The 15,206-nt window shown below is 39.7% G+C and overlaps 1 protein-coding gene across 7 annotated transcripts in view; it reads right to left on the bottom strand.

The window, feature by feature from the left end:
* Positions 1 to 4,573: 4,573 nt before the first annotated feature.
* Positions 4,574 to 15,206, bottom strand: part of Mindy3 (MINDY lysine 48 deubiquitinase 3) — a 73,973-nt gene continuing 63,340 nt past the window's right edge. For 4 of the 7 annotated variants that reach the window (XM_006985925.4, XM_016004516.3, XM_016004519.3 and 1 more), the window contains 4 exons: positions 13,706 to 13,778; positions 12,035 to 12,122; positions 8,216 to 8,287; positions 4,574 to 5,516 (listed from right to left, as the gene is read on the bottom strand). In XM_006985925.4, coding sequence (XP_006985987.1) covers positions 5,367 to 5,516; positions 8,216 to 8,287; positions 12,035 to 12,122; positions 13,706 to 13,778 — 383 coding nt within the window. In that variant the 3' untranslated portion in view covers positions 4,574 to 5,366. Of the gene's footprint in view, positions 5,517 to 6,982; positions 7,119 to 8,215; positions 8,288 to 12,034; positions 12,123 to 13,705; positions 13,779 to 15,206 lie in introns of all 7 variants that reach the window. The other 3 variants (XM_016004515.3, XM_042278088.2, XR_001579445.3) reach the window with 2 other exon arrangements.

Genomic DNA, 15,206 nt, shown 5'->3' with positions numbered 1-15,206 from the left:
ATGGAGGCATTTTCTCAATTGAGGTTCCCTCCTGTCTGATGACTATAACTTGCATCAAGTTGACATAAATCTAGCCTATATAGACAACATGGGTGATGTTAACTGTTCTCAAGGCTGCCAATACCATGGTTCAATGGAGTTCACTTCAGAGCTGATTAAAAAAATTCTGCACAATTTTAAATTTGGCTGCCCCTTTCTTCATTATTGACAGGATTCTTTATGTGTTGTGAATAAACTGTTTTTATACATATTGCTGTGAAGAGACACCATGATCACGGCAACTCTTTTAAAGAAAACATTTAATTGAGGGTGGCTCGCTCAGTTTCAAAGGTTCAGTCCATTATGATCATGAAGGGGAGCATGGCAGCATGCAGACAGACATGGTGGAGGTGCTCAGAGTGTTACATCTTGCAGGCAACAGGAAGTTAACTGTCACACTGAGGGGAGATTAAGAAAAAGAGACCTCAAAGCCTACCCCCACAGTGACACACTTCCTCCAACAAGGCCACACCTCCTAATAGTGCCACTCCCTTTGGGGACACACACACACACACACACACACACACACACACACACACACACAACCTATGCATGCACACATATGCATATAGTCACATGTGTATGTAGATAAATACAAATATATGTGTAGGACATATAACAAACATTTTGCATAGTCTGTTTATATATGTATATGTATATATAGGCATGGGTGTGTATATGTATACAGATATATGTAGGACAAGCATTTGGATAAACTATACATACACATACACACACACACATAGGACATATAACAAGCAAGTGTTCAGAAGCATTTGCCAGTGATACTACCCAGGTTAGGTGTTTCCTTGTTGGAATGTACTTGATACTGATTAACTTTCTTTAGCCAACATAGGATTTTTTTTTATGTCAGTTCTGTTATATTGCATTTTTCAAATAGTTAGGCATTTAATCTAAATTAAAAATTGTTACTTGCAGAAGATAACTTGTAATCTCCCTTTAATAATTTTAATGTGCATAGTACTTCTATTCTCTCATTTTTTTCTCATTTTAAAAAATCAGTCTTAGCTTTTATAATTCTATTTTTTTTTTAAAAGAGAAGCATCAGATTTGCCCTCTCTTGCATATCTATCTGATTTCATTGCCTTTTCTGTTTATCCTCACAGTTCAGTGGTTTTATGACTGACTACAATCTAATTTTAGGACATCTTATCACCCTCCAAACAAACTCTAAACCCATTAGTAGTCAGTCACTCCCCAATCTGGCTACCCTGTTCATCCCCATGCCAGTTCCTAGTAGCCCATTTGTTCTAGACATTTCAAATACGTGGAGTTATAAATGTCCCTTCTGACTGGTTTCACTCAGCACAATGTCTTCAAGATTCACCTATACCTTAGCATGTACCACCATTCACTTATATTTACAGATAAAATTCTACGGTATGCTTGTACTACATTTGCTTACCCTTCATCAGTTGGGCATTTAGACTGACTCCTTTTTCTGTTATAGTAATAACGCTGGTATGTAGATTCTTATAAAACCTTTGTATGCAAATTTTCATCATTTCTTTTGGGAACATGCCTAGGGGATTTCTGGGGCATATGCTGTCTCTGTATTTGGAATTTTGAGGAATGACAAAAAGCTGTTCTCTAAGGTGGCTTTATCATTATGTCCCCAGGGGCACATGCGGGTTCCTGCCTCTGCACTTCCGTCAAGTGTTGCTGTTGTCTGGGTTTGTGATTTAGCTTAATGAGTGGTGGGCGTATCCTGGTTTGAGACCCACTTCTCTGATACCTACCCTGGCTGAGAATCTTACATGTTTACTTGTCATTTGAACATTAACCTTTGAAGGAATAGCTCTTCAATTCATTTGAAAACACCTGAGTTGTGAGTTCTTTATGCATGCTATGAAAATTTTTTGAGTTGTGATTTACAAATACTTTCTCTCATTCTATTGATCTTTCACTATCTTGACGGTAGTTCTGGACATGTTTTAAATTTTGATGAATATTATACCTTTTCATTTTTGTCAAATCCAGGGTCACTAAAACTTACGCCTATGTTTTATTATTTTCTTTTATAGATTTAGCTTTGAGAGACGGATATATTGTAGGGTAAAAGGGCCAGTCAAAGAAACCCACTTTGACCCTGAAACCAGAGCCAGTAAAAGAAACCCACCCTGACCCTGAAACCAGAGCAAAAGAAACACACTTTGGCCCTGGAACCAGAACCAATGGAAACAAACAAACAAACAAACAACAACAACAATAAAACACGCACACACACACCCCAGCCCTGAAATAAAACTAAAAGGTTAACAAGGGCCAGTGAAAGAAACACACTTTGGCCCTAAAACCAGAGTCAAAGAAACACAATCTGCCCTTGATGAACTGAACATGAAACCAATCAATTCCTGAGCACAAAATCTAGCCAATCTCTGAGTTTGTCGAAGTTCAGGGGATTGAAGCTTGACCAATTCCCACCCTGGAAATCTTCTCCCTGGAAAAACTCCACCTGAAAGCAGCCTTATATTATTAGCCCTGTGCCTGTTCAATTGACAGCCGCCCTTCTCCACCCTGTTAGAGGCAGGCACTCTCCTGGATCCTTCCCCCCCCCCCCCCCCCCCCCCCCCCCCCCCCCGTACTCCATAAATCTCTTGAAAGAGTTTTGGGTGAAGACCTTCTTTCCCTGGAGGGGAGCAGAATCTCTGCTGAGAAACTCCCTAGTAGAGAACATCCCACACCTCCGTGGGAGGGAGCAGAGCAGAAGTAACAACTTTTCACTGGTGTGGAGCAGACTGCTACATTTCTGCCTGGCTTTCCCCCTAAGAGTGAAGCAGAGAAGTAACAACTTGGGCCGGAGCTGGGGAAAAAAAAAAAAAACAAACAAAAACCAGACATCGCTGCTGGGAAGCTTCATACTGGAGCCGAGTAGAGAAGCAATGAGCATCTCTGCTGGGAAATTCTCTTTGCAGAGTGGAGCAGGGCTCTCTCTCAGAGCTTAGCTCTAACAGCTCTCTAGGAGAGGAGAAGGATGGCCACATCCCGCAGGGAGACCATCCCCCACCAGAATCCAGCTTCTGGTTTAGCCTGACTTCCTCTTAAGTCCGTATACCTTTCCCCTTACAGCTGTAGGTATCCAGGATACCTTCCCTTTACAGCTGTAGGTATCCAGGATACCTTCTCTTTACAGCTGTAGGTACCCAGGATACCTTCCCTTTACAGCTGTAGGTATAGTCTGACTTTTGACAGGGTACCTTTCCCTTTAGAGCTGTAACATTTGCACTATGATCACAACAGGTAATTTTCAAAGGTATAAGGTAAGGTCCGAATTCAGTTTTTTGCCTATTTTAACTTTTCACCTCCTGATATTTCCTTTAGGTTTCCAATTACAAACTTTCTTTTCTGTATTTATTGAAAACTGATATTTCCTTCTAAGCATGACATTAGTTTATGAAGTGACATATTTCCAGTATCATTTAGGAAATCCTATAATATTCATTGTAATTCTTTTTGGCTTTTGGATTACTTAAAAGCACGTGGCTTAATTTCTAATTTTTGGGGGATTTTTCTAGATTAGCTTTATCTCCCACCATACATTCACTTTGGTGATCTGCATATAGACACTACACAAAAAAAAAATTACTGTAGATACTTTCAGTGATGCGACTGAGCTAAGGAAGGGATGGCCCAGTCACATCTGTCACTGCCTCAACACAGCTGGAGGTGATTCCAACCATGGCTTCTGGGCACCTCAGCTGAGCTTCCAGATGGAGCAGCAGGCAAGCTATCGCTGTACTGTGCATTGTTTCTTTCTAAAGACAGGGTTTCATGTATCCTAGGCTGGGCTCCATCTCACTGCGAGCTTTTGATTGTTACTTCCAACTCTGAAGTGCTGAGATTATGGGTGTGCAACACCATGTCCAATTTTATGCTATACTAGAGACTGAACACAGGGCTTCCAGTATGATAGGTACCCTACCAACTAAGCTACATCCTTAGCCCTCATTTAAAGTTCTGAGTGATAATTTGTAAAATTCATACACAGTATTATGCTGTGCCATTTCACGCAGCAGCGGTAAGAAGACTGTTGAGGGGTAGATGATTTCTGTGCCATGTCCTGAAATCCTAATAGTATTTTATTCCTGGAAGAGAATGCCACTAAAGTTATATATAAAATCTTGTGCCAGGTTTTTCCTATGCTAAAATATTGTAATTGTTTATACCAAAATCCAACTTGGCTTAGATGCTCTCATGGAAAATACAGCATTTAAGGCAAAGCTCACTCCTGAAATGCATGCGGACACCAAGTCATGGGCGCACTTACGAGGGAAGGAAGGGAGTAGCTTTAGAGTAGACAGGATGAGGCTGATGTAGTTTCGCTACTAGCCCAGATGGCTGCCACCTAGCCCTTGTGTTGATGGCCGAGTTCACAGGGCTCTCAGGTAAGCCAACCTTATGCTTCTATTCACATTGCTCTCTGACTCTGTGAGGAATGTTTGGTTTGAAGGCTTGAAGGCAGAAGGGTTTACAAGCTTGTTGACTGTGAGCCACTAATGTAAAAGTGCAAGGATGTAGTTAAAGAAAAAAGTCTTTATTTATGGTATGAAGTGGGATCATAATAAATAATGCCATATGCTAATGTAACAACGGCTGTTCTCATGCATTTACCATGCTTATAAATATACAAGAAAGCTGGCTTGAAGGAACAAAGGTGGAGAAGTGTATTAGCAATACAGTGAAAGTTACAGTGTTAAGGGCTCCTAGCAAACATTCTCTCCCCTACCATTGTAAAAAATACATCCCTATGCACCTGTGAACAAATGGGAAGTTCCCACATATTTTCCATTTTTTGTAAACATGCTAGAGGTAAATTAGTTACCAAAGGACCAGGGCTGATAATTTGTTATTTATTAGTATTTCTCATGGAAAACAGATTTTAGCAATGAAAACAAAAATTAACTTCTGCACATTTGGTGTGGAGGCTACTAAAAATAATACAATAAAATGAACCTGAATGAAATGAGATTCCAGGCGGGTTTTTGTGACTGAGTCTCAATATAAAAATGCTATAATATTGTGTTTATAATCTGGTAAGTAACAACCAATTACCCAACTGAAGAAGTGATGAACTTTAATTAAAGCTTAATTTTGCTAGTAAATTTCATAGAAAGGATTAAAATAGGATAACCTTTAACATAAAGCTTTAGAACAAATAATTTAAACATATCTTAAACACCGAAAGTGTGTTTTTAATTGTTATTTACAGTTAATCAACAATACCAGTGTTTAGCTTAATGTTGCCAGTCGTGAATCCCCCTTTTAACACCTGTTTTTACAATCTTCCTTCTAAATACTCATGCAACTCAGTTGAGTGAAGGAGAGCGCTCTGTGGTCCACAGTAACTCAATGTATGGCCATTTGGTTTGGAGACAGCGTTTGATAGGAGTGTCATCTGTTTGGAGCATGGGGTCTTCAAAACCCATCACCACGGCAGTCCCTTCCACATACATTACCTGCCAAGAGGAAAAGCCAGCAAGGTCAGTTAACATTTGCAGCAAATTCTCATGTGGATACAGACAGCTTCACAGGCAAGTATGTTTCTGAGACCTCATTATATGGGGTTTTACTTCTAACAGTTTTGATAGGAATTATACTCAACTATAGCATCTGTAAAATAAATTTGTAAGATGGTGACACAAATTTTAATTGTTAGTTAACAGGTAAAATTTAGAATTCAAGATCAAGACTAAAAAAAAAAAATCACAAGCCATATACTTTAGGTAAAGAAAACCTCACTTTTCAAATGACGGACAGCAGGGTTTCTTCCCCTAGAGTCCATATGGCATACTGCGTTGCCTCTGGCTGGCCTACTGAGGCAGTCAGCTGTTCCTGCTTCTCAACAGAGCTGTGCACTCTGAGAGGATCCCACCTTCCACTTTCAATGTAAGGACTGCATGTTCAGATCTGAAGATGATCGGCATGCTTGTTAATGGAATCTGCTGGCTTTGGATTTGAATGTCTTGAGTATATTTTATGAAAATCATGGAGAAAAAAAATCACAAAAGATATGAGAACAGACACACAAGTCATGGAAGGATGACAGAGCAAAGTAACTGTGGCAGTGATCACAGTAACTATAATTTAGTGGGAAGACACCAGAAAACATTTATTCTGCTTTTTTTTTTTAAAGAATATACTTAAAATTATTTGACATACCAGTAGAACCCTAATTCACTATCAAGGATTCAGTGTGTACATTAAATGCTATGTTATTAAAAGGAGTGGCTATGGACTGCTCTCTTCCAGAGTACGTATAATTATTTTTACCCATTCAGTGGATGATACACATGATTGTAATTATGTTCTTCTAACATAAAAGCCATAAGCCATGTGACCAAGGAGCCAAAAGAAACAAGTTTTTTTTATCAGCCTTCAACAATAGTTCCTTAAAAACACAACTGATATAGAAATAAGATGTTCTATTATAGGTCACATAATTTGGTTTATAAACTTTACTCTTTAGGGAAGTCCAAAGGCATTAAGGTGAAACACACTTTTCATATTAAAATTACAACTCATATTTCTCAATCTCAAAGCACAAGTGCCACTTTCTAGAAAGCTGTCCAAAAGGACTATACCTCAGTAGAGGACCTGTTTCTCCAGTTGCTCACAACATCAGAACAGGAACACTGTGATCTCCTCTGTGCTCTCCACTAGTGTCTGATGCCTTGCTGGGGGCTGCGGCCCAGGCTAGTAGTGTTCCATTTCCCCTGCTATCTTTTGAGTGGTACCTGACTGAGTACTCGGCCCTGCTTCCAGCCCCTGCATAACTTCAGGACTCTCCACTTCTGTAAAATGACATGCATGCGCTGCTTTACGGTTGTTACTTAGTATGTCATGTTAATACTCTGTATGTTTTCATTTCTGATCTCGTGTTAGTATGTCAGACGCTTGTCACAAGCATGATTTGAAAACTTACTATATACAGGTAGCGTGGCCAAGCAGACCAAGGACAGGATTGGGAATCAGGAACTCAGTTCCAATCCCTGCTCTGTCAATGACTTGCTGTGTGACTCTGGGTGAGTCACTTAATCTCCCTGTCTCAGAGGCCTCATCTGTAAAATATGGATAATATTTGACTACCTGGCAGGGATTGTGGCAGTGAATTAATATTTAGTGATGATGAAGCTAGGCAAAACTTCCACAACTAGATGAAGTACTCATTAACACACAATAAATCATCCGGGGTTTCTTACTGATTATACTCTGTTACAGATAGCAATAAACTGGTGAAAAGATTTTTGGATATATGAAAGGTTTTGACTTATATTTTGTTATGAAAATAAAAGTAATTTTAGCTTTTTTAGTTTGGTCTTACTAAAGTAATGTATCCTCTACTTTCTGTAGCCACCCTCCAGTTTAGATCTCACAAGGTAGCATGAGGTCAAATTGGAAAGGCATCATTTCCCCATTACTGGCAATACCCACTGTGGTGTTCCTTCAGTAAATGCAGACTTGCCACAAAGACACACAAAACTGGCATTTCATTCCAAGAGTGAAGTGCTCAGACAAAACTTTTGCTTGAATGAGGCTAGTATACGCAGACTCAGGCATCTGTGTGCCTTTCTTTGTCCATGCTTAGAGAGGAGAGGCGCAAAGCACAGGCTCTGGGCTTGGGCTACACTCGGCAAGTTTCAATCCCGGCTCTGCCATTTCCTGGCTCTGGACAAGCTGCTTCTCTGTGCTTAGGCCCCTCTGCAAAGCAGACACATACAGACAATACTGACTTCAGAAGGTCGTGCGAAACTAATCACTAAATACACCAGTAAACGTTCAATAAAGCCATTTTGGTAAATTAAAAAAATTCGCAATTAAAAGATCTCAGTGTTATCTACTTCTGCATTTAAATGGATGAGTAACCATCTTCTGTGGATTAAGCAGAACTGCTCATTCGAAAATACCTCCACAGTCTAGAATAACACCGTGTACACAGTAGACACAGTTATTTTGTCCCAGTGAAATTCTTGCCCCATAGTTCAGTGTACAGCTTGAAGGCAGATTATGTACTAGTCAAACTGAATACAGCCAATTTTTACACATGTGTGGCATTAGAGAGACTTCTGGAACACTCTCCTTAAGTAGCAAATGCAGGGGACTCAGACATAGTCATGCACACTCAGCTGAAGACAAATTACTATGTGAATTCTCATACCTTTTCATTATAATTTGACTGCTTCAATCCATTGTAGTGGTAGACAGTAAAAGATTCTGGACCACTGGAGCCCTATTATAAATAAAGGACTATTAAGTTATCTCTTTTCATGAAGCAATTTCTAATGAGCAATGAATGTAAAAATGCAAATCTTTTAAGTCTTGATTGTTATTGGGGAATCACTTGATAAAGACAGCTTGTATAGTTAAGTGCCAGGAAAGCTGAGAAAGGAAACAGCTGCTTCTGGAAGCAGGAAGCCCCGACCTGCACAAGCTCCTCTGCACTTGCTTATGTCTCTACGTAGATGTATTCATTGCATTAAAAAAGGACAAGCTCCTAACAAGTATCTCCTAAACTACATCACTGTGAGACATTTGCTTCTCAGTGTGGAACAAAGCAACAAATACTACCTCTCCTTAAACCACAAATAAACATGCACCAGATCTTCAGTTTGGTCCACAGTATTGAATCAGAAGTTTCCAGTAAAAAAATCATTTCACAGAAATCAAAACATGTTATGTCTAATAAGACTTTATTACCACTCAAAGTGCCTGGGCTCCTTGCTGATTCTCAGCAGGCAATTTTCTATTCCTACATCTTGTCTTCCTGGCCATTCTTGACATAAGGATGGACAGGAACCAAGCGGGCCAGAGTCACTCCCCAGGATCTTTTCTACTTGGTGGGAAGGGAGCTGCTGGCAAAAGACAGGCTGAGAGGATGCAGCTTTACTGTGGGGGGAAGTGGGGCGGGGTGGGCTCTGCTCTAGGCTTGAGGCTAAGAGCAGCCCCCCTCCCCCAAGCTCACTCTTTCAGTGCCTGGGAGCTGTGCCTTCTCCTTTGAGTGGTTTTCCACTTATGCCAAGAGCAAGAAAAGATCTCCAAAACAACATAGGCCTCAAGCTGCCCTTCAGTCTGACCCCTAAGTTCTGAGTTCTGCTTCAGACAAGTATGACACATTTCTTTCTAAAATGCCCCTTCCTAAGATCTCACCCAAATCTGTGAAGTTTCCTCTGAGCACACCAGCTGGGTTTCTTACTACTCTGGGAGCTTTAAGAAAAAGCTGACTGAATTAATTTGAGACTAAACCTCATGTGACTTTATATCATTGCTTGTTATTCTGGAAGACTACATTTTTTTTTATATTTTACATTTGCTTTTAGCATTTCCCAACTAAAATTTAAGCTCTCACAAACTGAACTTAGGTGATCATTTCATTGATGGTGCACATGAGTCATTCTGGTTACTTAGGTGAGTAGTTTGTTCTGGATTTTCACAATTTAACTTAACAACATACACTCTCCTTACTTGAATCCTATGTGTATTCTCAAGGTGGAATAACTAACTGGCACACAGAAACACCACAAAGGCAGTGCAAAGCAGGAAGGACTTTGGTCGGGTTGCGCTCTTGGGTCCGTCATGTAACAGTTGAATGACACCAAGCATGTTTCTCAAATTTTCTAATCTTCACTACCAAAAACGGGGGGCTAAGTGCACTCAGTTACAAGGCATACAGGCTATTCTCACTGCAGATGGCTGCTCCTGCTGCTCTCACGGTGAACCGGCTGCCCTGCTTAGCTTCTACCTCCTCACAATGCCATGCCCGTCCACTGCGGCGTGCTAAGTCAGCACAAAGAGGGCTGCCTTCAACATTTTCTTCCTAACTTGTTTCTGTAACTATTTCATATACTCTTACGTTAACTGAACACATTTTACTGAACTACCCTTGTGTTCATTTGTTAGGTCCAGAGCAGACTAAGGATGGTGGCAAAGTGGGCAGCCGTGCTGGTGTGCACTGAGTACAGAGGGCACCAGTGACACAGGTCACACAGGGAGGTGAAGGTGGCAGAGGGGTCTGAGTTCTCACATGATGTGGGAAAGGTCTCCTGTGGGGCAGCTGTTCTAAGTTAGACCATCACTAGAGTCACCTAGAGGTGCTTCAACATTGCTGCGTTCTGTCTCCAGAGCTCCCGATTCCCTAGATCTGAAGGGAGACTTGATGGTTTGCATATCTAACTACTCATATACTACATCTTCAGAACCTTCTGCTCAAGAGGAAATGACTGCAGGGTCACATATGTTGGGTAAGGAAAGAATATGAATTCCATAGGGGCAATGAGAAAACCAGGAGTGGATGGACTTTGCTCAGAGTAACAGGGAAGTGAGCAAATAGTAAGATGGACTCAGAGCACAGTACTATAATTAGAGAGAAAGGTCTGTTTATTGTAGAATAGAAGGGAACTAGAACATTCTTCTACCATCTGAAGGAACACTATCACAAAGACAGTACCTCTTACTGGAGTCAATGGGTCATTAAACCAAATCACAAAAAGAGGACGGACACACAATTGGGTGAGCTGGGAGGAGTTAAGGAGAGGAACTGGGGTGAATATGATCAAAACACACTGTATGAAATCCTCAAAGAATTAAAACAATATGAAAACAACATTAAGTCCTCGAGCTAATAAGTTATACTAATATTAAGCATCATCTTGTAATTAACACACATGCAGCCAAAAGAACTGGGAACTGTCTTACACTGCCCAGTTTTCAATCCCCATCCTCATATGAGTGTTTCATATTGAAAACTAACGAGCAGTATTTCTAGGAATGTCCTGGCAGCATCTTCTTGAAATAGACCACAGCCTCAAATACTGCTTCAAAACTTTATGATGCTCTAATAATCACCCACCCACTGACATATCTAAAGGAACTTTCAGAAAAGCCCAGTAGTTGGAATGCTAACACACTGGACACTACAGTCCAACAGCGCCTTCCCAATGTCAGAAGGCTGGTTTTTTTTTTTCCCTTTTGTTGTTTTTTTTTCATAAATTATTTGCCAAAGTTTAAAAAAGTTCAATTTACTATACTGTGATAGATAGCATTGGCTGCTTCCTGAATTTTACCGCTCACCTCATTTACTCAGAATAACCAAAAGGAACCTGTTTTCTAAACCTGCATTAACTACTAAGATTGAGTGTCAGGAATACTGATTACTCTGTTCAAGTCAGATATCAAATTAACAAGCATATCAAAATTAAATAACTACATTTTTTTCTATAATAGTTTAACAAAATTGGCATTTCTATTGGAACAATTGATACTGCTGATATTTGATAACATGACCACGATTATTAAGCTGAATAATTCAGTTCAGTGGTTAAATGCTTCACTTCGATTAAAGAAAAGACAGTGCAGGATACAGAAATGGCTTGCCACCAATGCAGGCACAACTTAAGTGTGAGAACTAGCAGAACCCTGTTAACTGAGGCAAAGCCCAATAGGAGACACGTGCCACTCCACTGAGAACAACTGTCCTGTTCACCCTTTGCTTCTGGAACTTAGGCTCATCACTAGGAGCTCCTCCCCTTCCCCCTTGTGGCAGTATCCTAAGACACACTAATCAACAGGTTCCTGAGAGAATGAGCGTAGAGATAGAGTGTTGTCTCTCTATTTCATGTAGTTCTAATTTTATCCTTTTTAAAGGATGACACTCTCTTTTGCCACCCATCAGGACTCAGAGTGTTGCATTAGTATTGGTACACTAACACAGCACACACCCAATGAGAGGGCACGTGGCTACATCAGTTCACATTCACACACTCCTCTGGGTACTGTATCATTGTACTGACACATGCATGTTTTCTAAGCACTACACTGCCATATGAGCTCATACATGTCCCTTCTGACCTCCACGTGAGAAGCCTTTAGTAAATAATGTTTTCATAGTCTCACATCTGCATTTTAGGAAAAAGGAAAAATAAGCCCTGTTCACAGACAGTCATCTCAACATAACAAATTAATATTCTCTTGGATATGTTACCTGCTCAGGAAAAAATTCTTGAAGAAATGGACCCAATAATATGATTCCTAATCCTTCTGGATCTAATTTGTTCTTCACCTGATTTACACTATAAGGAGAAAAAAAGAAAGAAAGAAAGAAAACCAGTGAATACCAAAGGAGACAAAATTCCACAAAACGATTTCATTCTTTTGTGATTAAATTGCTGGTACAATAACACATTTAGATGTCAAAATCCTAAGAGCTGTTCTTTTTAGAACTTTAATGACAAATACACAGGAATGACTTTCAATTTGCCAAAACTTGGCTATTTTTAAATCAGAGTAATCTGTTACTATTTAAAATTTAAATTATGATGATGACTTTAGGACATTGTTCCTTATTAGGTAAAGTAATTTAAAAACCAAGGCTTATAAACTCAGCCTGTAACCTCCCAAAGGCAGATTCTCTCTGCTCCCTAGGTATGCATGAATTCAACAAGCAAATGGAGCATTTACTTTTCTAAAACTATTTTAGGCCCTAGGAGTTAGAAAGAAACAAGCCAAGAGGTACTGGGATATCAGATAATAAAAACCATTTTTCAAAATGTTACTTTGAAGAACTAAATGAGATAGATGTTTAACATCCTCGGACAACCTGACTTGCAGGCTACAGACATAAGAGCTTTAGTCTGGTAATTAAAGCGAGTGGAAAAGCTCTTGCTGGTCCAGCAGCAATCGGAAGTGAACAAGCTCTGTACCACACTTGCCCTTTGGGTGTAATTGAGGCTGGTGGAGAGTGTCATGTATGAGCAGATCAAGAAGGCAGGGAAAAGGGGAGTGCAATTTAAAGGAGTGCAATTTCAAAACTGTCAGTGTTTTTTTTTAGGTTTTTTTTTTTTTTTTCCTCCAATGCCAAGTTAAACTTAGCCTATTATGTAACAAGCAAAGCACCATGTTTGGGAGTTGTGGGGCATTCTGGCTGATCCACCTCCCCAGTATACTTCCCCAGTACTCAGGGTGGAGTCTCTGTGGCTCAAGCTCTTTAGGGATGGACAGCTGGAGCAGGGTCAGGCCAGGGGTACAAGGACTCCCTTCCTGGGAAGGCCTCTGTTAGATCATTCTCAGAGTTTGGTGGGTGTCTGTGTCTCTCCCTTTCTTCTACCTGTGTTTAGACTAGATCAGTTCCAGAGTTTTTGTTTGTCTACTAGAAATGAAATCTGAGCAATGTGTTCAGGGGTAAAACTGTTTTTTTTTCTTCTTTTCTTTAAAGGTTTCATGAAAGTTACAGCTGTGTGAAGTCTCTGGCCAGGTTCAGTGACACACAGCCTCAACTCTAGAAGATGCTGGAGCATGTTCATATAGCCTCTCCAGCCCTGGTGTCATCTGAGTGCCCTATGAAAAGATCTAAGTTTCAGGGGGTCTGAGGAAGGCCATTAGACTGTGATCTAAAACAAAGGCCATTAGACTATGATCTGAAAGACTTATTTTAACAAGTGAGACATCAATGGTAAGTGAAAAAGCAAGACCATGATAGACAGGTTTATCTGTTTTCAGATTGGACTGGGCTTTTCCCCCTCAATTGTTATTGTTTTGTTATATAGGTTTAACACTTTTTTTTTTTTTTTAAAAAAAGGGGTAAAAATGTATGTAATGTTTCAACTTAATGGAATCTTTTTTGAATGATCAAAATAACACTTCCAATTCTACTCACTACTGGAGATCTGAAAAAAGGTTCAAGGCTTTCATCAAATCTGGTAGAAGGGAGTCAGCTATGAATCCATTATCTGGAAAAATATTAAAGAGAAGTTAGAATAAGAACATTTCTGATCAGGATCTAGTGAGGAGAGGATCACATTACAGGAGTCTAAGGAGTTGAGGAACTATATATATTTTTGCTGTAGAGGTTATTATGTCTAGGTACTTCCTCAGATGAAATTTCTTAGGCACACAAAGACTTATCTCCAAGGGAAATAAAAAAAAATCTACTTAAGAACTACAATTAAACCTTAAAGTTAAATTATTTTCTTTTAAAGCAGTTTCACAAACCTGAAAATGGGTAAAAATTCTTTCCACTTAAAATAACAATTCAGCAATTACATAAATCTTTAAATTGTCAGGAAGAAATCTAGTGAAAAGAATTCTTTACAACAAATTGTTTGTTCCAGTCTCATTTTATTAAAATGTAGTGATCTGGTCATATTTGGATAACTGATGGTGTGAAAACAAGAAAAAGGAAAATCTTAAACAGGACTGGTACTAATAGCTACAAAGTTCAATTTTAAAAAAGGTTCAAACTAAACACCCACACGAAAAAGCTAGAATGCACAGTGGAGGCAAATGTTGACAACGACAATTTCACAGAAAACATTTTATGGCTTAATTAAAAAAATAGTATAGAATTTTTTTTTCTTTTTTTTCTTTTTTTCTTTTCTTTTTCTTTTTTTTTTTTTGCGCTGCCAGAGTACTCCACATCAAGTGTCAGGGTCTAGCAAGGTTAGTCTGCCTCAACCTCCCCACCTCATAGGTCTAGGCCGGAACCCATATCTAATGCCCAGGCCTCATCTGGACACCCTTGGTTGTGCTGCTCCCAAATCCCAGTTTCTACATAGGAGTATGCCACCTGTCCACAAACTGTAGGTTCCTTCTATTCCATATTCCACCTAGGCAGGTCCTATTCATCTTGAACCAGGGTCTAATCAGGTGAGTTTACCTCATGGTCTGTTCCATGCACCTCTCCCAACCCCAGATCTGCCTCCCAACCCCAGATCTGCCTCCCAACTCAAGACTAAGACTAGAACTCACATCCTGTGTGCTAGCCCAGCTCCCAGGAATTCACCTGACCTCAGTCTACCTAAGCCAAATCCAACCTTCAGGCCCAATCTGGTTCACACATCCTGTGCTCTATCCTAATCTACTGTGTCCATATCAGATACAAAATTAACAAAAGAAGTCCACATACCAAGATCTCATTTGCAAAAATACAATTATGAAAGATCAATGTAGTATTTAATCTCCTAAATCCAGAAGTCCTATAGAGATGTTCTCCAAAGAGAAATAACTACATGAACTTCAGGACACAGGATTTCAAAGAAGAATCATAAACTTCATTAAAGAATTCAAGAAGTTTTAAGAAGATAAAAACCAAAACAAACAAACAACCTCCAGCAAACAACCCAAAACAACAGCAACAAAAAACCAAATCCATCTCAATG

The sequence above is a fragment of the Peromyscus maniculatus genome, chromosome 5 (assembly GCF_049852395.1).
Source record: "Peromyscus maniculatus bairdii isolate BWxNUB_F1_BW_parent chromosome 5, HU_Pman_BW_mat_3.1, whole genome shotgun sequence".
NCBI lineage: Eukaryota > Metazoa > Chordata > Mammalia > Rodentia > Cricetidae > Peromyscus > Peromyscus maniculatus.
The sequence above is the reverse complement of the archived record's forward strand: the minus strand, read 5'-3'. Positions and strand labels throughout refer to the sequence as shown.